We start from the raw sequence: 20397 nt of genomic DNA, 5'->3' as shown, positions 1-20397 counted from the left end.
GCTTTAAAACATGGAGGATCTGAGGATTCATTCCAGTCAATAAGGATCTTTTCTGAGAGATTGGAAAGAGTGTTTCTGAGTATCCCAGAATCGCAGGGCCATGGTTCCGGCTTGACCTCCTCTTTCAGAAACAAATCTAATATAGCAGTCCAGAAATGAAGCAAGTTTGTGACAAAACCAAAACACATGTCCTCTGTTTTACATTTTGTTGTATATCGGAGAAACCGAGCTGTATATTCTACTCAGCTTAGTTTTAGAGTAGTGTAGGCTGTGCACCACTTTAACTTTTATTAGTCTGTGTCTCAAATTCATCGAGCAATCTTGAATATTCTCAAGACTTTCATCGCCAACGTTCATCAGATATTTCTTTCCCCAAATCCTTGGCTCAGGCCTCTTTTATGTGTTCTGTGTTAACAGTCCGTTCAAAACATCAACATAATGTGAAATCACATGTCTAAGAAGAAGTGTCTCACTTGCAAGTATCAAAATAAATCTGAGAGAACCTCAAGTATTTCTGTGCACACAATAACTTTAAAAATAGTCATGTGACCTGTGCTGTATTTTTGAAAATTTGATTATTAATGACACGTTGGAATCGCAGGACAAGCTCGACATATTTGGTGAAGGTTTTTGTTATAGAAACAACAAACAATTAATAATAGATGTGAAAAGGGACAGCTTTGAAAATTGTAATGCATTAAAAAAGTGTAAACTTTAATAATAAATCAAATCTGTAGTGAAACAGGAAGTTTGAGCAGGAAACCAAAACAGCAGCTGGGAATCGATTATTGGAATCAGTTCAATTCCCAAACAAGGAAACATGTGAGAATGGAAGCGCACTCCACAACTGCACCTATGGATCTTTTTTTTGGCAAAATGTACTTTGTTTCATTGTTGGAAATGTTGATGAAAACTTTACATTACTTATTGTAAACTCAAAAGATAAACAACCCCGCACTTATTTTATTAGTTTTTTTATTTTAATGGCTAAATTCCACATTTATATATGCAAGTTTTCAGGGAAAAAGCCGTGTTTTGTTGCATTTGAAAATGAAGTGAAGCTTTTAATTGAGACAATATTGCCCTCGAAGAAACAAAAAGCTATTAAAATTCTGCAAGCATGTTCACTCTTTAAAGTATTCATATAATACTGATGTACCTCCCCCTAGCTTTTGAAATGTACTGTATTCATATTGTCTGTTTTGATTCTTTCTTCAATAAAATAAAAAAACTGCACCTACATCCGGTTCCTCGAGCTACTTCGCATGCGCAAGGAAAGTTCAGTCCAGAGCCCCTCCCCCAGTGTGTGAACGATTGATGATTGGCCCTTTCCACGGACAGGCGGGTGAATTGAATCGTTTCCACACGTGGAGCTTCATCGACGTATAAATATCATCCCGTTTCACTTCATTTTAAATCGAAAGTCACTTTTGGCGGCTAATACTGAAAACACTCCGCTCGCTGACCTCAAATTATTGTTTGGTCCGCAGAAGGTAATCTTTCGCCTGTATTATTAGTTTAACGTTCCTCAAAACGAAAGCACGTACCGTGACCGCGTCTCATTATTTACACGATTTAAACGTCGTCGAACTCACATCATCATGAGTTGTTTGTGCATCTCGTGACTGCTGTGAGAGAAAGTCCTGCACGGACCATATAAGTTCTAACGGGCCGGTTTCTTGGTTTTAATTGAATCTGCTGATGTGGAAAGTTCTCTCTGGTTCTGGTGATGTTGGGTCACGTGTTAACTTGGGACATGCCCGTGCACGCATTTGTTTTGACCTATCTAATGTGCGAATCACGGCGACAGATTCGCGATTGGGATTTTCATCACATTATTTATAAATGTTGGCCTCAACAGCGGATGTGTCTGTGTCTTCATGTTCTTGATCCGGTTTAGGAGGTTATGAGGTTTTTCTCATGATGTGTTGAGCCGGGGTTGCGGGTTCGTTCTCTGCGTGCGTTCGCGTTCGTCATGAAAACTGCACGGCGCGTGACATGAATTATCGCAGCAGAGTAAATGACATTAGCGTTAACTAAATGCGTGTTGCATGCAGACGCTTTCTTATCGTCCATTTTGAGGAAACCGCGGATAACCGTCGACCATCAACACTGTCATCTCTTACGTGTGTTTTATTGAAGGAAATAAGACATCAGAATCTGCTTCGACGCATGCGCAGGTCCCTTTAGTTCCTCATCGAGTGCGCACGCAGGTCCGTGATGCTTTCACATTCATGCGAACCGCGCCACAGTCCGTGACCAACCGACCCCCTGTTTCAGGTGGTCTCAGGTTCTCACCCGGGTCCGCTTGACAGCTTTCACATGAGCGATGTTCCATGCGAACCGTCCCTCGTATCTTAGATGCGAAAACCACGAACTTCCCCTCGGGGATCCCCGTCGCCATTTTGAAGTGAACGAGTGAGGTTTATATGGACAGACCCGAGTCAGCCAGTCTACTGCTCAACTGTGTTCTATGGTGTATTCACTGTTTTCTGAATAAAATGTGTAATTGTATTTGTCTCTAATAGCCTATACAGACATCTGAAGGATCTTTACAATATTTTCTACAACAACGGATTTGTATATCGACAATGAAACCAATTCACATTTACATTAATTCATTTGGCAGAAGCTTTTATCCAAAACGACTTACAAGTAGTTTTTTTACAGTGTCACATTACTGCAGAGCATTTTTGTCCTCTTTTCTTTGATGTTTGCATAAACACAGCTAAAACATTATACATTTTGCAAAAGGTGAGTCATTGTTTTGGAATTGTAATATTTTGATTTCTGAAATGTTTTTTTTAACTAGGTACACTTTTAAGTAATTGTTACACTCCGGTCCATTTGGACAAAATGTCTTCATTGAAACTTAAATCATAGTCCATATACAAATCATTTGATTATAATAATAAACATAATCAAAGGGTTCAAAATAAAAAAATCTATATTTTCAAATGTGTACTTTTTAATTTTTGCTTATGCTATTTTTTCCATTTTAGTCCATAAGAGCATTTCAGTTTTCCTGTTTCTGCTGTATTATACAGCACTAGGCAAACATATACATCGATGTGTTAGATATAATCATTTTGTATGTATTCAGCTTGAAAGACAGACATCATATTTTGCAGCAAATGAAATATCCAACACCTTATATTCAAGTCACTGTAGCTTACTGAGATTTGAAAAAAATGATCCCTTGTTTGCATTATTATTAATTTTTTCATACTTTTTTAACTGAGATAAACTTCCCAAAACCTTAAACCACGACAATTAATTTGCTTTATACTGAGTCCAAAAAACAGGCGCTTAACCCAAAGAATAAAATCGGTCAAACATACATAACTATATTAACATTTAATGCGATGTGGGGTTTTTCCGTACCGCTTGGGAAATGACTTTCACGAATCTGTCGTGGTCTAACATGGGCTGGGAAATCGGGTCAAATTATCATCATGCCCCAGAGAACAGCTCCAATGTCAGTCCAATTAGCAACAACATAACCATCCAGTATTAAACAGACACTTTACAGACACTTTTATCAGAAGCGACTTACAAAGAGTTCAGGGAGCAATAAGAGATATGTCCAATTCGCACAATGGGTCCGAGTAAAGTCATTTAATGATTCATGGTGTTTATTATGGAAACCATTAGAATTTCGATTGCTTTCTGCTGTGTCAGATCATTTTGTTTCTAAAATCATTTTGTTTTCACAGAAACTGTGACTTTTCAGAAATATGCCTCGAGCAACTCCAGCGAAGAAGAAGATGGAGATAAAAATGAAAAACATTACGGAGTACTTCTCTCCTGTGGGGAAGCATTATCAATATATTGAACATTGTTTTTTAAACTGAGATCTCTGTTATATTTCTTTAGGTGTAAATGATATTTGTGTGGTGTCTGTTTCAGAAAAAGGAGACTAAAATCGACTGTAAATCCAGAGAAGTATTCAAAGATTTGAACAATGCTACGGTAAGGTTGTGATATTTTGATAACAATGATTCAGGTACTTGCTCGGTGTATCTGAAAAAATAGACAAAGATGTTAGATATATGACGACTTCGGTTTTCTTACCACAGCTATAGTCATGTTTTATTATTTGCAAAAATGATAAAAATAGTAAAATATTCTTGAGTTTGTCGATCCCACTCTCCATCGGCTCTGTGTTGTAATAAAGGTACATAGTATACCATATTATAATAGTATAAGTATGACGTTTATAAAATAAATCTTACAAGTATACTTGCAGTATACAATCTACTTAAACTAGTGTGTATTTCACAGAACACAGGGGGAAATAGCCACGAATTCCAGTTCCGTTACAAAAAAAACACATACGCGGTGGCCGGTGATCCATCAAAGACTGTGCTCGATGCTCTCAACACAAACCAGAAGTTCAGGAACATTAAAAAAGAGAACGCACAGAAAGAAATAGTCCTCCAAAGATCCAGAGGAAACGTCCCACAAGCCGCCGTGAAGACAGATTTCCCCTGCTGTCTTCTAGATAAAGATGAGATCATAGATGTAAACTTCATAAAGCAACATGACACTGCGAGTACACAGAAACAGTCAACCAGACGTCCTGCATGTCCCAACAAGTCTGAAGACCTAGTCAGCTTTTACATTAAAACCAAAGCTAAAGGGAAGGTGAAACGTTTGATGATGAATATTGAACTGTATAAGATCGATGTGGATTATGTTTGTGTGCACGCGTTCAATCATGATAATTTGAAAACAGCCCTCAAGCGTGACGGCCGTTTCAGCAGTGTCATCTTTAAGAAAAAATGTGTGCTTTCTGAGTTTGGTAGCGAGACAATTCATGACATGACGTACCCTGTGAAACTTCTCAATCGAAAAAATTTCCTCATGGACGTAAGCAGCAAAAACAACCAGTCTGATAGCCAGTCTAACAGTCAAGATGATGACAAAGAAAACCCTGATCCTAACCAACATCCCATTGACAACAAAGACAAAAAAACTCAAAATGTGTCAAAATGCACCACTCGTGACAGACCGGCCCCTACAGTCATTCCAGGCTCCAAAGATCTTAAGAAAGTTCTGTGCAATGATATGAGATGCTATCTAGAGAAGAGAAGGGCTGGAAACTCCAACGTCAGGGAGCGTGACTTGTTTAGGACGGAATATGATAAAGGTGTTGTGAGTTTCTCCGAAGTGAAGAAGGTGAAGGAGATCATGAGACTGTCGAGCTCGGTGTGTCAGATCAGAATGGAGAATGGATGTTTTCGAGGAACCGGATTCTTACTCTTCGACAGGTTTATTCTCACCAATGCGCATGTCATTGAAGACTTTGACCACATTACCAGAAAGCTTTCCAAGACCTTCACAGCAGTGTTTGGATTTGAAGATCTGGAACAAACGGAGATCAAGTGTATAGCTGTGAAGGAACACGCCGTGGCGTGCTATTATGGAGACGATGAGATGATGCGTCATCTGGATTTCGCTCTTTTGGAATTAGATGTCGCGGATGATGAAACTCTTGACTGTCCTGAATTGCTCGCTCAATACAGCTACGGCCGTCCTCCTACCAGAGGAGGCATCTGTATCGTGGGTCATCCTGACGGCGGGGTGAAGAGAATGGACCCGTGCTTCATCATCAGCAGAGAAGATCAGCCGGACGCTGTGAACAAACACGTTTCCCAGAACAAAAATTTCTATAACGTCATTACACAGGAATGTCTGGAACAGAAATGGGAGTTTCATGACAACCAGATCATGTATGACTCTTGTTTCTTCCATGGGTCTTCGGGTTCGCCGGTGTTTGATGAATCCTGCCGTCTGATTGGTGTTCACACTGGCGGATACGTTTACAAAGGAGCGAAAAGCAAAACCAGGAGCGTTATGGAATACGCCTTTTCCATTCAGCCCATACTGGAAAACATCATCAAACAGGTGAAGAATTATAAAAGATTGGACATCGTCAAGTTACTGTCTGTCTATCTGAGTATGGAGGATAATGATGTGGAGATGACCGAGGAACCACAACATCAAGACGAATATTAACAGTGAAGTGGTCTCTTGCACATTTCTATCTCCAAAAATTGAGATTTGTCACAAAAAGCATTTACTTAATCATGTTTAACAGCGTTTCATTTTATTCAAATCCATGTTTTGTATGTTTAAGAGCGATGAACGCTAAAGTCACCATGATATCTAACAGGAAAAGGGTTTCACACAGTGTTGCAGTGATTGTTATAAATGATTTATCCATGCACACCATTATAATATTTGTTTCTAAATTAATTTGCGCATGTAATCTTTAATCGAAACATTACGTTTTTCTCCCCATCTCAACAACAACTCTTCACAACATGACATCAGCAAGAAGAAAGAGGCGGGACTATAATCTCTATCCAATGGCCAGGCATTTTAAAATAAATTTTAAAATAAGGTAAAATAAAGCCCTGCCCTAAATTGTTAATTTCAGAAGCCATTTCTCTCTCGGTTACACCTCACGATACGGAAAAGAAGTAAATCGCAAACTCTGTTTCATGGTGATTTTAATGTTTATGATTTTTTATTAACTGTTGTCATTGATTTAATTGTATCACTCATTAACTGATATTAAAGAAATACCCTTATTAATGTGTTTGTGTTATTTGCTTCTTGCTGTTGAAGAAATACATCTGTACCATGTATCCTACAAATAATGATTAAAACTATATCATGCTTGTTCTTTGTTCTCATTTTTCCTCCTGTAACAAATGCCTTTTTATAAACAAGATTGAAATGACATTGATAATGTTATATAGTCTAACCACACACACGGCCTCTGGTTGTTACTCCGAGCGGCTACAATGAGAGACATGTAGACTGTTTGGTACATGACATTATGATGATTCCTTTCAACTGTTCCTGAAATGTTGTTTGTAGAAAAGGTGTGTCAAATATGTTTTTGCACGCTCAAAATCAACTGTGACCGCGGCTTTAAACGTGTATTTATACTGATTTCATCAGCCTCCGAAGATTATTTAAAAAGAGCACAAATAATGGCCTTCTCAGCTGCCATTGCCATAGTTCAACTCTTTCATCATCACAACACTGTTCAAGCGCACGGCAGTTTCCGTTTAACAAACGTTCTGTTGAATAGGGTACATGTCAAATGTCACATGACTTAAACAGGCCTTGTTACAGCTGCTTATTGGCAAAAAAATATATGGATTTTTAAGGTTATCCGCTAACCTAACTATCCTTTTCTGTTTTCTAGGCGTTTGTGCTATTTTAATATTCAAATGTCTTCGAGAAGAAAAAAAAAATACTTTTATATATCAACCTGTTTATGTGATGGGCATACATTTTGATAATCTATGGTAGATAATTTGAAGGCATCTTGAGTAAAACGGCTCTTTATGTAACGAAGGGCACACAAAAGACTTTAACCGGATGTGATGAGACTTTCTGGTTTCTGCGTGTGACGTTCCGCATTAAAGCCTTTTGCTTGGGATGTTAATTCAGTTCATTTCACCTCCTGTCATGACAGTTCAGTTGAATCCATGTGGACTGATGATAATTCACATAACAGAGAGACACTCCTGTAATTCATCCCATATGGGTCTTTATATTTCACATATAGAGTCATATGAAAATCAAACTGATACAGACATTGTTATTTAGACATTAGAGTTAAACAGCTTGACCTGAAAACACTAACAGTTTTGTAAATCATTCAGGCTCTTATCTCTATTAAAATAGGTATTCATGCATTTTGGAATAAATACAGCAAATAATTTATGAGATTAAATAATGGACTTTATGTTTTAATACAGATGACAAGTGTAGAAGTATATTTTCTGTATGTTGTGTTTAATGTCTCAGCTTCTACAATCTCCTTCATTTTTCTGAGTCTGCAGAATTTTGTGAACATCCTGCAAAAGAGAAGTGACATCAATTGTTAATTTATCGTTTGTGAATTGAAAGTAAAAAACGTGTATGTTATCTAAACGTGTATTGCATTAAAGACTGATGTGGTGTTTATTGAATGCAGCAGAACTGAAGTGTGTAAAACCCTTGACCAGAAAGTGTCTGTCTAAATGTTTACTCAAAAAAAGGTTTAATATAACACATTCTTGTAAAAGCACACTCACAACAAGCAGATACTGTGATGAGGCTTCAATGAGGTCCTGTAGAAAAGGATGCTGGGACAGCACAGAAAAAGGGTTCTTCTCCCCTGCTTTAAAGCCCAACTCTTTACACACCTTCAGCAGCTCCTGAACACACACACATCATCATCATCATCATCTTCATCTTTATCACAAGCGCACACACACACACACACCTCTCTGTATTCATCTCTGCTCCTGCAGCTCCAGTGAAAGCGGTTTGGATGTGCCGACATGAGATTCTGACCGTGGCTCAAAACTCTGAGCACATCATCCACTGACACGCCTTCTTCATCAGGCTCCGCCCCTCTGACATCTTCAGCATCAAACTCCTCAACATCTGCACCTTCCAAATGTGCCACAGACTACAACAACGACACGGGCGTTTCACAAAGCACATTCTCATGACCATTACAATCTGACGGTGGATTTTATTTGTGTACCTGCACCAGCGGGCCGCTGTGTTTATAATGTAATGTGTGTTCTGTCACGAGACCCAAAGCTCTGATGAAACCCTGAGACGCTTCTGGATGACAGCAGAAATACAGCAGCATGTTCATATAATCCAACATCACTGGAGACGAGTGTGTGCTCGCAAACAAACTGAAGAAAAACTACACACACACACACACACACACACACATTATTTTCCTACATTACATATTCACAATATATGAAAATATATTTAGAAAACACAATCTATGAAAATATATTTAGAAAACACAATCTAAATAATTGAACGATACAACTTTACCTTCTTAAGGTCGTCTAGTCTTTCATAGAGCAACGGTTCAGATGAATGATGTTTGTCACTAGGAAACCACAATTCAACCTGATCACACAATAAAACACAAACATTACATCTCATCTGAAGTGAAGGAGGAGAGATGATCGCTGATAGACCTGTTTTTTTGAGTGTCAGGGGTAATTATGTAGATACAGATGTATTTGTGTAAACCTGTGTGTATTGTTCTAGTGTGATGAGTCCGGTTCTTGCACTATCAACAGTTCTGAAGCGCTGGAGGGTTTTTAACAGCTGCGTCTGTGATGGAAACGGCCACGGGACGGCGACACTGAGCACAAACACATGCCAGTCCAACATCTCAGAGTCACCAGTGGATGCACACACCAACTCAACAACCTGCACACACACACACACACAATGACATAGATGTTCTTCAGAGGTTCTGTTCATGATTTTGAAGGACATCATCATTCTATGGAACATTTGATTGGACATAAAACTTGTGTAGTGCAAGATGATGTCATCAAGACCTTTTGTTCTGTTTTCATTGAAGGCAAAGAGTGACATCTTAGAATATACGTGTGTGTGTGTACTTGTACATCTATCTCTGTGAGGACCAGTCTGAGTATAAGACCAGTGGTGTGAGGACTAGGAGAGAATAAAGTGAGAACATTTCGTCTGGTCCGCACTTCCGGAGACCCCTTCAATGGACCACATATACCCATGTTTCCGAACACAGAAGTGGCTCCAAGAGAGAGCAGAATCTCATTGAGCCCCATGATAAAACTTAAAAAAATGATTTTACCCTTCGTGACAACTGTCACTCATTTTCACTCATATGAATCATTACATTTCAGCTAATGAGGTGCGCGGCCACTTGAGTATCAAAAATTGGTTTCAGCAACCAGGAGCATCGGCTCTGACCACGTCCCGCCCATTTGCCCATTTTCGACTACCCGGGTGTGATGCCCTTTTTCATTTCTCTGGGACTTTAAGACAGTCTTTAAATAAAACAGTGGCTAAAAATATAGGCTGTAATGTCATAGAACAAGGGCCTACTTACGTTTATTATAAACTGAAAACAATTAGGCCTACTAGACACATTTTATGTTGGAGCGGGATTTGGTTTGTCTAATGAGCGTTTGCTTGGTCCGTGACCGGCTGAACAAAGTTCTTATATTGCTCACATGCTCTGGGGTGATGGAGTACCTGTGAGGATGTCATGTGTGTCCAGGGTTGAGGTAAATCATCACAGCCCATGTGAGGAGAGATGAACTCCTGCAGAACTTCCGTCAACTCAGTTCTGGACAACACACCTAAACACAACCACGCACATTAACACACAACTACACAAAATATCCAAACGTTATCGTTTCACACACATTTCTTCCGAATACTCAGGTTGATTAAGGTAAAGATTGATTGAGACCTGATGGTGCCGTCTTGAGCAGATGAGCGCAGATGATGTTCAGCTGTTGAACGGTGAGTGTGCTGTCTCTGTGCTCCTCCAGCAGCGGTGGGGGCGGAGTGGGCGGGGCGCTGGCCAACACACGCGTGTCTCCGTCCACACAGAAGTCAGCAGCGTGTAACACCAGCTCGTGACGGATCTGAAGGCCGTTCTCAATGTGCCGCCGAACCAACTCTGTCAGCTGCTGGACGCTGAAAACACATCGGCACACGTGAGGGTGTATGTGAGAGTAGGTGCTCTTCCAAAGCCATGCAGATGAATCCTGCTCAGACCTGTTCATCTCCGACAGGTAACGTGTCTCTATCCACTCCTGCGTGTTGGTGTAGAGCTCTTGTGTGCTCTGCCGCAGGCTGCACAACGTTCTCACAGCGTGTGACTTCAGCATATCCAGACGCATCTTCACGCCGCGTTCTGCACACAACAAAGCACCTTAGCAACCGCATCGCAACACCCTGACGACCACGCACAAAAGCACCTTGAACCTTCATGTTTGAGAGCGGCTGTGAACTCCTGACGGATTCTTCTCCTCTTCACCTCCTCGGGGTTCTCCTCCACTGCGGGTTGAGGACTGGGCTCATGAGAGGGAGGAGGAACTCCTGTAAGAACACAAACACTGAAGCGTGTCACACACGTGTGAATGAAGAGAGAGAGAGAGAGAGAGAGAGAGAGAGAGAGAGAGAGAGAGATGGGGTTCACCTTTCTGTTTAGATGCTTTCTTTCTGTCTTTCGCAGAGTTTGAAGCTTGGGACTGTGTGTGTGCTCTCTGTGTTTCCATCTTCTGATGTTGTTCTTCCTCGCCCTCCTCATCCTCACACTGCTGGACCTCTGCACGCACCTGACACACACACAACACGCAGTGCAGAAATGAGTGTGTACAGGCGTGAGATCCACACACAGATATAAAACACTCACAGCGCTGATGGCCGTCTGATAAAACTCCTCGAGCAGTTTCTCATCGGGGCGAAGCAGATCTTGTTTTGAGATCTCATTGGAGGCGGATCTGCTGGTGACCAATGGAAACCTAACAGGAAATAAACAAATCATCAACGTAGTTTTCATTTATATTCACCAACAAACAAAATAAAGTTACAGCACGTACAGTTTCCTCGTGTCCTCTGCTTCTGTGTCTTTTTTCCCAGCATTCTTTGCAAGCTTCTCTGTCGGGCCAGAAACCGATGAGCTAATCAAATGAAATATCAAAGCGAGTGTCAGACATCAGATCAGATCAGATCAATCTCACACAGTAGCAGGTTGTGATGGATTGAACTTCAGTTTAATATGTGAACAGTCAGAGCACGTTGCATTATGGGAAACAGTGTAAGTTGTATAAAAACATTCTATTGCTAGTATATTTGTATTCTGTGATGTAAACGGTGACGTGTTTGTGTTTAACCTACATGTTAGATGTCTCAGGTTCTGTGTTTTCACTCCAGGTGACGTCAAGCAGAGGAAGACGAGTGGAGTCACATGATGATTGAGGTAACAGAGCTTTATTCAATCCTGAGTAATAATCTCTGAGCAGACACACACCACCCTGACACCTGCTCACTTCTGTCTGTACACATCATACACACAACACATCAGTGAGTGACATCATCATCTGTGTGTGTGTGTGTGTGTGTGTGTGTGTGTGTTACCTGTGTGAGTGTACAATAGTGGTTGATGATGAGAGCTGTATGATCCTCTAACCAGCCGTCATCAATAACAGCCGCTCTCTCCTGCACCGCCTCGTCCCTGCGCTTATCACAGATATCCCACAGACGCTCACGCAGGTCCTACACGCACCACACACAATACACACGCACAATACACACACACACAATACACACAGACACACACGATAGTCAGAAGTGTGACTCCAAAACCTTGAAGCCTGTTTGATCTCTGTTGTTTAATGGGTCATGTGCATACAGGACCCTTCCACTCTCATTTCTCATCAAGTGATAAAGATGTGTTTAGTTAGAAAACGTTTGGATTTCAGGAAAGCGACAACACTACGTCTGAACACTGCTATATATGCCTTTGTCATCATGCCTGGAGTAAATGCAAATGTTTACTTCGCTTTTCTTCATATTTGTGAATGTAGCTTCTCCTTTTTGGTTGTCGATGTATGACGTAGTGTTGGGATCATTTGACCGTGCGCCGGACGTAACTGAGCTGGCTGAGAGTTTAGTGGACACACGTCATCGCTCCGCTTGCATTAACCCCATTGTTGAATTCTGTATCGGCTCTATATATCTGTTGATGTGTCATGAGTTCAGTGTTTCTCTCACGTCAAGTCTTTGGTGAAGTTCTCCTTTGGTCTCTTCATCTTCTCTGATGTTGTCAGGAACACTGTTATAATCTCTCTGCCATGAGCTCACAAACTCCTGCTTGAGATCAGGCTTCAGGAGATGCTGTCTGAAGTTCTCTCTGAAACACACACAGGTCATCGGGTCAGGAGCGGTCGTCGGGATGTCACATGTCAGAGGGTTTTTACTCTTACCGGATGTCATACAGACGATGAATGATGAGCTCACGTTCACCGCGGAGGTTCTGCATGACTGTTTTAACATTAGTCTCATATGATGTGCAAATGTTCTCCCAGTACGGCACAAGATACTGTGAGATCTCCTACAAATACAACACAAAAATTCTGTCATCATTGTGTATGTATTTTCTCTCACGTGTTTGTAATCTGCATGTGAGTTTTTCTTCAGTGAAACTATTATAAAAATGTCTCAGTGGTTTTGGGTTCATACAATTGAAGTCAACAGAGTTCAGTGTCATTTGGTTATCAACATTCTTCCAAATATCGTCTATTGTGTCCTAAAGAAGAAAGAACCTCACAGGTTTGACACGACATGAGGATGAATGCATCGCTACTTTGTTTTTTATAGTGACATTATTTTGTCTCAATGATTTTTATCTTGTGATTATGGGATAAAAGCATTGGCTTCTGTAGTGAATAAAGCTTGACATTTGGAAACAAACTCTTTCTCTTTGAGTGCATGTGTGTTTATTCATCATCATGGAGAGAGACGGTGTGTGTGTGTGTGTGTCAGTGCCTGAGCTATGGGTTCATCCACATAGACCCGTTCAGCTGATGTTGAGTTGGTTTCTGAAGGTTGGACTCTTTCTGTGTGACTGTGTTCAGATGAGACGGAATGACCCGGAGCCGCTCCTGTGGCCGTGAGAGCACATTTCACATTTCAAGGTTAAATAATAAAACAACAAACAGAAAGTGAAAGCGTGTGATCAATGCAGTTCTCATCATGAACATCCACCTTGTTTAAGCGAATCCATGATGTCTTTAAGAAGCGTCTCCACATTCTTAACCACAACATCTTCATCTGATTCTCCGGAGGTCTTCACCAGAATATTCTGCTTCTCACCAAACCATTTCTCCAGTTTCGGCCATGTGTCATGAAAACCACTAATTCTGTTGAAGTAAAAGAACATCCAGCGTAAGTGATGGAACGTCATTTCAGAGGTGGAACAAGTTAAAGTTCATGACATAAAATACAAAGAAAGCTATTTGTTTATTTGAATATCCAACTAAAATCTTCATAATCTGAACACTACAATTATCATTCATGTCCATCTGATTCACAATAATACAGAATTATCTTGTTGACTTTTTTCACTTTCCTACCATGTCTGCTTGTTCTTCAATGTGTTTCGTGTAAAGCTGCTTATTTGCTTTAGATATAAATGAGAACTTGTTCTCACTGTAATTGTAATATTAATGTAAGTGTTTTGACACACCTGTGCTGTATCTGATCTCTTTCTAGTCGTCTGTTATTCTGAGGGATGAACGCTGAACTCTTCTGTTTGTCCTGAACATCTCTGTTCTCTTGACCTCCTCCTTCATCAGATCAAGAGAAAATCACACATGGGCTTACGTACTCACAATCAAGAGCTGTTCAACTCACTGTCTCGCTCCAGAACCTGCTCATCTGAAACATCTAACAACACGACCACATCCAGAGCTGGAGACGGATGCAGCGGATCTTCTGGAGAACTCTTATCAGTGGATGCGTGACTCTGTGTCCCGGCGAGAGCATTCTGCAGCATCACGGCCTGAGCGATGTTCACAGGAAACCCATCGAGAACCCAACCGCTGTCAGCAGGAACATTCCTACACCACATAACACACAATCACACAAACACCGCAGCGCATCAACAAACACCAAACATGCTGTGAGGGAGCGAGTTTAAGAGTTTTGCCTGATAGCGTCCACGATGATGTCCACCAGCAGCTGATCCGGAACACCTTCACCTGACATCAGAATCTTCTCCACCTCAAAACCACGCTGTGCTCGTGAAGACCACTGACAAACACATCATCATCATCATGACATCATGAGACACTACAGAAGACATGTGTTCTTCATATGATCAGCTGCTTTACTTTCACATCTTCTGTGTCCTCTCGTTCTTGAACGGGTCCTGACGCCTCAGCTTCACGAGCGGGTGGTCCTGATGTGAGAGAAATGTCACTGTCACAATATTTTTCAAGCAATTGAGGTCACTGCTAAACAATGAGCAAATATTACCAAAACAAATGATGTCACTCACTTCCGGGTCTTTATTTATTGAGAAGACAATTTTAAACATAAAATATTTAGAACATGTGTTTTTTCATTTAAATTTGAATTGTATTTTATGTGACCCTATAATGTAAATAAACATAGGCAGATATGACAGATATAAATCACATATGCATTTAGAATTGTGTTTAAGAATTTCATTATTGACATTTGAATATATCCATACATAAAAAATGCAAAAAAACACAAACCAGAATCCAGAGGTGAGGAGATCTCTTGTTCATCTCTCTGCGGCGTCTCGGGACTTTCAGCTGGAAATCTCTCTGAACTCTTCTGCAACAAACACAAAGGCTGTTTAAGCTCAGAAACCTTTATAAACCTATAAAATGTGACGTGTGTGAGAACAACTCAAATCAAAAGATATTCCTGATGACTGCAGGAATGTTAGTGTTTGTTCAGTGACCTCATCTGACGTTCACTCACGGTTTGTTTTTCTTGCTGATAGGCCGTTAGGACGTCCTGAATCAAAGCACCGGCCGAAAGCACATGGACACCAAGAACTGATTCACACAAATAAAGAAATAGATTGAAAACTTGTTAACACTTTACATCAAGGTACCCTTTATGAAGCATTTATAAATGTGTTCATTAATGATTAATAAGTCATTTACAAATGCATTATAAAGTTGCATGAATAAAAAGGGGATTCTAATGAAATACCTGCCAAATAGTGAGCAGGTATAATAAAAAAAAAAACATAACACCCTTCAGTGTCCAGTCTGACAGACTATATTACAAACAACATCAAGATAATAATCAATCTGCTTTCCAGTCAAATAAATGATTTATATGATAAATGATAAATGAAATCATTTATAACATGTGAGTTAAACACGGCTCACTATTTGGCAGGTACTTCATTAGTATCCCTCTTTTTACATTTAGTAGACTTAAATAGCAGACTGTATTTTATTCATGCAGTAATAACTGCTTTATAATGCATTTGTAAATGACTTATTTATCATTAATGAACACATTTATAAATGCTTAATGTAAAGTATTCCCAAAACCTTTATTAAAATATGAAAAAGAAAGTGTTTTTCTCATCATACACAATCATAAAATTGACTTTAAAGCTAACCGACACGGACTAAAACTCCAGTGCACATTAGAGTTTTTATGATGATGATGATGATGATGATGTTACCGTTGGTGATGGTGGCGAGGCAGCTGGTTTTCCCCGCAAGTGTTTTTCCCAGCACACACGCTCTGATGGTAAAGCGAGGGAACCCAGGTGAGGGAGAGCGGTCGATGGGAATCGTTATCATGTTCTTCATATGCTTCACAACATGATCTAGAATGTCATCATTCAGACGAGGAGCTCCATCTTCACCCCAAACCCATTCACCCATCATACCCTGACACAAACACATCCACAACTAAATCAATTCCACGTCTCATTGAAAGAACTGGAGGTCTGATATGTCGTGTGTGAACTCACCACATACTCCTCGTAGTCTTGATCATTGAGGATCTGACGCTTCTGAAGTTCAATGATCTGTTCTGCTGTGGGTTCTGCTGGAAGCGGTTCCACACTGGCCACTTCATACAGAGGATTCCCACTGAGAAACATCTCCATCCATTCCTTCATCACCTTCATCGGGATCAAACTGACCACAACAAAACACACATGCATTTAATACACTAAAGCATTTCTTCATCCTCGTGTCGTGTCAAACATGTATGAATTTCATCTTCAGAACACAACAGAAGATATTTTAAAGAATGTTTTAACATTGAACTCCATTGACCGTTTCTCAAAATATCTCCGGTTGTGCTCCATTGAAGAAAGACTCACACACACACACACACACACACGAGAGAAGAAATGGAGACATCATTTTTATTTTGTTGTTCTTGAAGGTTGATGCTGGTTTGTTACTGGTTTATTGTACGACGGCTGATGATGCTCTAAACACACCTCACACCGGTTTCTACAGCTAACTACCTTATCTAACACACGTGTGATCCAGACATGAATCATACTTGTCTGTGAGGAGTCGATATTCTCCCACTTTGGTGCTCAGATCCACAATCTGACCCAGAATTCCTCTGCAGATGTGGAAGTGTTTGCGATATCGAGCTTGAGCGCGTTCAGCGGCGAGTCTCTTGTGTAGCTGGCGTCCCATGTCAATGTCCTCGCTGCGCTCCAGACGCTCCTCTCGCAGCAGAACCTGAAGAACAGACGTCACTCGACTCGACTCAAAAGCATCTCAGATACATCGCGAGCGGTTCGTGTGTGTTTGCTTTCTCACTGCTTCTCTGTCCAGAGCCTCTTGGAAATCCTGAAGGCGTCGCTCCTGGTTCTGTCTCTCCTGGAAGATGCGGTTCTGTCGCAGGACTTCCTTCCGTTGTTTGATCTGCATCAGCTGTACGCCGATTCTCTTCTCCTGCTGCGTCTGACGCGTCAATCTCTTCGCCATCTGCTGATCTCGAATCTCCTCCTGAAACAAACATGTCAGGACTTTGAAGTGTTGTTTAGTCATTGGAGCTGAATAAATAGCTGTGATTCTGTGGTGACCTGTTGAGTCTGGTGTGCTTCGAGTTGTTCTACGAGAGCTCGACGTCTGCGCATCTCTCTCTGCTCTCGTGCACTCGAGTCTTCCTCCAGACGCAGACGGATGCTCTCCATGTATTCTCTGTTCCACTGTTCCCTCTCATCTGTGCTCATCACATGACCGCTGTAAAGACACACACATGCGCTCGACGCTGCTGATATTGTCCAGACAGAAACTCTTCTTCTGTGCTTTAGAAACACACACCTGTAGAGTAACGCTCCATCTCGGGCAGGAGAAATGCTCTTCTGGTTCTTCTCAAACTGAGCGATATCACGACGGACGTGCTGAAAATCACAATTAATTTCACAATGTGCTCACAGAACAACATCAATGATCTCCACTCAAACCACACAAAGAGATTTCACATCCAGAACCGAATCATTCTCTTGATCACGGGTTCAAAACTCATCAATGATTGTTCACTGCACTTTTATAGTAAACTTTCAATTGGTTTATATGTACAACATTCCCATTATATGTATACATTATTGTATGTGTACTGGAGTAAACTTTATTTTTATCCTCACTGTTAAAGACCAATCTAAGCTTGTAGTATTGTGAGAAGCCTCAGTATTTATACATCATCATCTCTCTCTCTCTTTAATGTACTTTCTATCATTCTAAGAAAAGCACCTCATTTAGTTTTCAGCAAATAAACAAATATTAAAAACATTATCCTGAAATAACAGCACACGTGTGTACGTGTGTTTTATAAAATCACGTGACTCAAGTTCACCTGAGCTTCCTGCTGTTTGTGAATCTGCTGTTGTTTCTCCAGAGCTCTGAATGACCGACTGTGTGGAGGCTTCGGGATCTGAACCGCAGCCGACTGAATCTGAATCATAATGTCCTGCTGCCTCCTGCGTGCCTGACGATGCTAACAAACAACAACACAAGCGTCAAACACGTCTACGCATCTAACAGTTCAATACATAAACTATACTGACGAGAACTAATCTGCAAAACAAAGACCTTTTCAATGTCTCTCAATCTTCTCTCCTCCTGTCGTTTGATTCTCTCTTTCTCCTGCTGGAGTTCGGTCATGATGGACTGATGGTACATGTCTTGTCCTCTTTTATTAAAACGCTTTGCGATCTTCTGCATCTTCATATCCGCTTCACGTCTCACCACCGTCTTCAGACGCTGCGAGACAACATATTACACCTCATTCCAAGTGACATAAAACCGAGAGCTTTTTTAAACGGTTCTTTAGATCCAAACATCAGACTTTTTGCACAATGAGACTAACACGTTAAGTGCATCACAGGGTCAATGTTCTGTTAAAGAGCCATTTTCCTTTAAGGTTTGATGCTGAAAGGCATTACATGTAAACGTCTGGATGATCTGATGACTGTATTTGATCTTTATAAATCATCACCTCAGTATAGATGTGCTTCTCTACTCGGTGTAGTCGAGCGGCGGCGGCGGGCTGCATGACCTCCATGGCCGTGGCCGTGAGTCCTGATCTCTTCTTCTTCTGCAGGACAATGTAAAGCTGATAGAGAAGATTGGTGACCGCTCCCTGTCTGCCCTGCATCACAGCTCTGGCCATCGAGAGGTCAAAGGGCACGCCCAACACATGAAGCGCGGGCTCCAGACGTGTGAAGTTATTCAGCTTTGCATTTGGCGTGCTGTGAAACAGTCAAACATTAAAAACATTCATCAACATAAACGTGTACAATATTAACTTCCACCGCAGCGCTCGGGTTAAATACGAGGTGTACCGGACCACAAACACTAAAACACTCAAGTATTTATAAATGATCACATGTTTCATGTGAAGAACATGTGTTAATGTGTATTAAATCCAGATGTAAATGTGATGAGAGCAAGTGATGTCTGACCTGTGTTTTGAGAAGAGATGAAAGTCATCCTGCAGCTGAAATCTGTTCAGAATCTCACCGATCAGAAATCCGTTCGCGAAATCTCTGCTCAGAGAACCCGACTCTGTCACGACAGACATCTACATGAAACATCCCAGAATCACCATGACAACATGTTAAGAGCACACATGTACTAACAGCACCGCTTACCGACGACTTTAGACAGACGGAGCTCCGCGTTCAGCCACTCGCAGATGATAGCAGACATTCTCAAAGCAGAACTATAGAATAACACACACACGCACACGCACACATCTAGATGAGATGAGATGAGACGAGACGAGATGTATATGAGCTCCGGGAGCGTCTGATTCAGCGTGCTGTTGCCACGGCAACCAAACAACTCGAACACAAAGGTCACACTCTTCTATGCTCTCTCTCTCTCTCTCTCTCTCTCTCTCTCTCTCTCTCTCTCACACACACGCACAACTCAAGAAAGACAAATGAATGTAAATGAAGCATTTTTCTTGTTGCGTTGATGTCTGTTGGCTGATGTGTTTACTATAGTTTGAGGTAACCGCGGTCTTACGACAGTTACCATGGTTTTGTCTTTGGGTTTAATCATGGTTAATTGTCGTAAGGGATGCGTCACGTGATGTTTATAAACCGCACACGTGAAGTGATCAAAGATCTAAATGCGGAAGATACAATTATTTTCAATTCAATGTTATTTATAAACAAAGCAGCTTTACAATAAAAACACAAAAAACGTAAAACACAGAACACGAATAGTTTAACTTGTTATAGAAAGTAAATCATATCTAATGTCAGCAGTCCCCCGGTGGTTTATTTAGCATGAAGTGAATGTTTGGCTGTAAAGATGTGTCTTTAATCTAGATTTAAATTGAGAGAGTGTGTCTGATCCTGGAATAGGGTCACTGCGGTCACAGTCAACTAGCCCACACGCAGTTGTTTCTTCGCGCATATACTGCGCTTTACGGTAAACGCGGCTTTTTGGATTTCAGAACACAAGCGCTCTAGGCATATACAGTCAGTATTATATATGCTTTCAATTTATTCACTTTTTTGTTGTT

At 40.8% G+C, this 20397-nt stretch overlaps 2 protein-coding genes across 2 annotated transcripts; one reads left to right on the top strand and one right to left on the bottom strand.

The window, feature by feature from the left end:
* The first annotated feature begins 1326 nt into the window (after positions 1–1326).
* Positions 1327–6689, top strand: LOC306905702 (serine protease FAM111A-like). Its single transcript, XM_079476525.1, has 4 exons — positions 1327–1493; positions 3717–3809; positions 3910–3972; positions 4285–6689. Exons 2-4 carry the CDS (start codon positions 3738–3740, stop codon positions 6019–6021), a joined length of 1872 nt encoding a protein of 623 aa, XP_079332651.1. The 5' UTR covers positions 1327–1493; positions 3717–3737; the 3' UTR covers positions 6022–6689.
* A 1073-nt stretch (positions 6690–7762) lies between these two features.
* spef2 (sperm flagellar 2) lies at positions 7763–19571 on the bottom strand (the record flags this gene model as incomplete). Its single annotated transcript, XM_079449737.1, has 36 exons — positions 7763–7883; positions 8103–8225; positions 8294–8482; positions 8561–8731; positions 8872–8949; positions 9076–9258; positions 10072–10178; positions 10292–10521; positions 10603–10741; positions 10813–10926; positions 11027–11165; positions 11243–11351; positions 11430–11510; positions 11728–11885; positions 11968–12105; positions 12604–12742; positions 12816–12943; positions 13378–13493; positions 13597–13751; positions 14078–14177; positions 14245–14450; positions 14540–14643; positions 14724–14791; positions 15114–15195; positions 15346–15422; positions 16070–16280; positions 16364–16532; positions 16909–17096; positions 17178–17366; positions 17444–17603; positions 17685–17764; positions 18217–18357; positions 18453–18623; positions 18859–19111; positions 19325–19427; positions 19514–19571. The coding sequence occupies 36 exons, from the start codon at positions 19569–19571 to the stop codon at positions 7830–7832; spliced, it is 4911 nt and encodes a 1636-aa protein (XP_079305863.1). The 3' UTR covers positions 7763–7829.
* Between the last annotated feature and the right edge of the window lie 826 nt (positions 19572–20397).

The sequence above is a fragment of the Barbatula barbatula genome (genome assembly GCF_947034865.1).
Source record: "Barbatula barbatula genome assembly, chromosome: 2".
Classification (NCBI taxonomy): Eukaryota; Metazoa; Chordata; class Actinopteri; order Cypriniformes; family Nemacheilidae; genus Barbatula; species Barbatula barbatula.
Note: the sequence above shows the minus strand (reverse complement) of the source record. Positions and strands in the feature narration are given on the sequence as shown.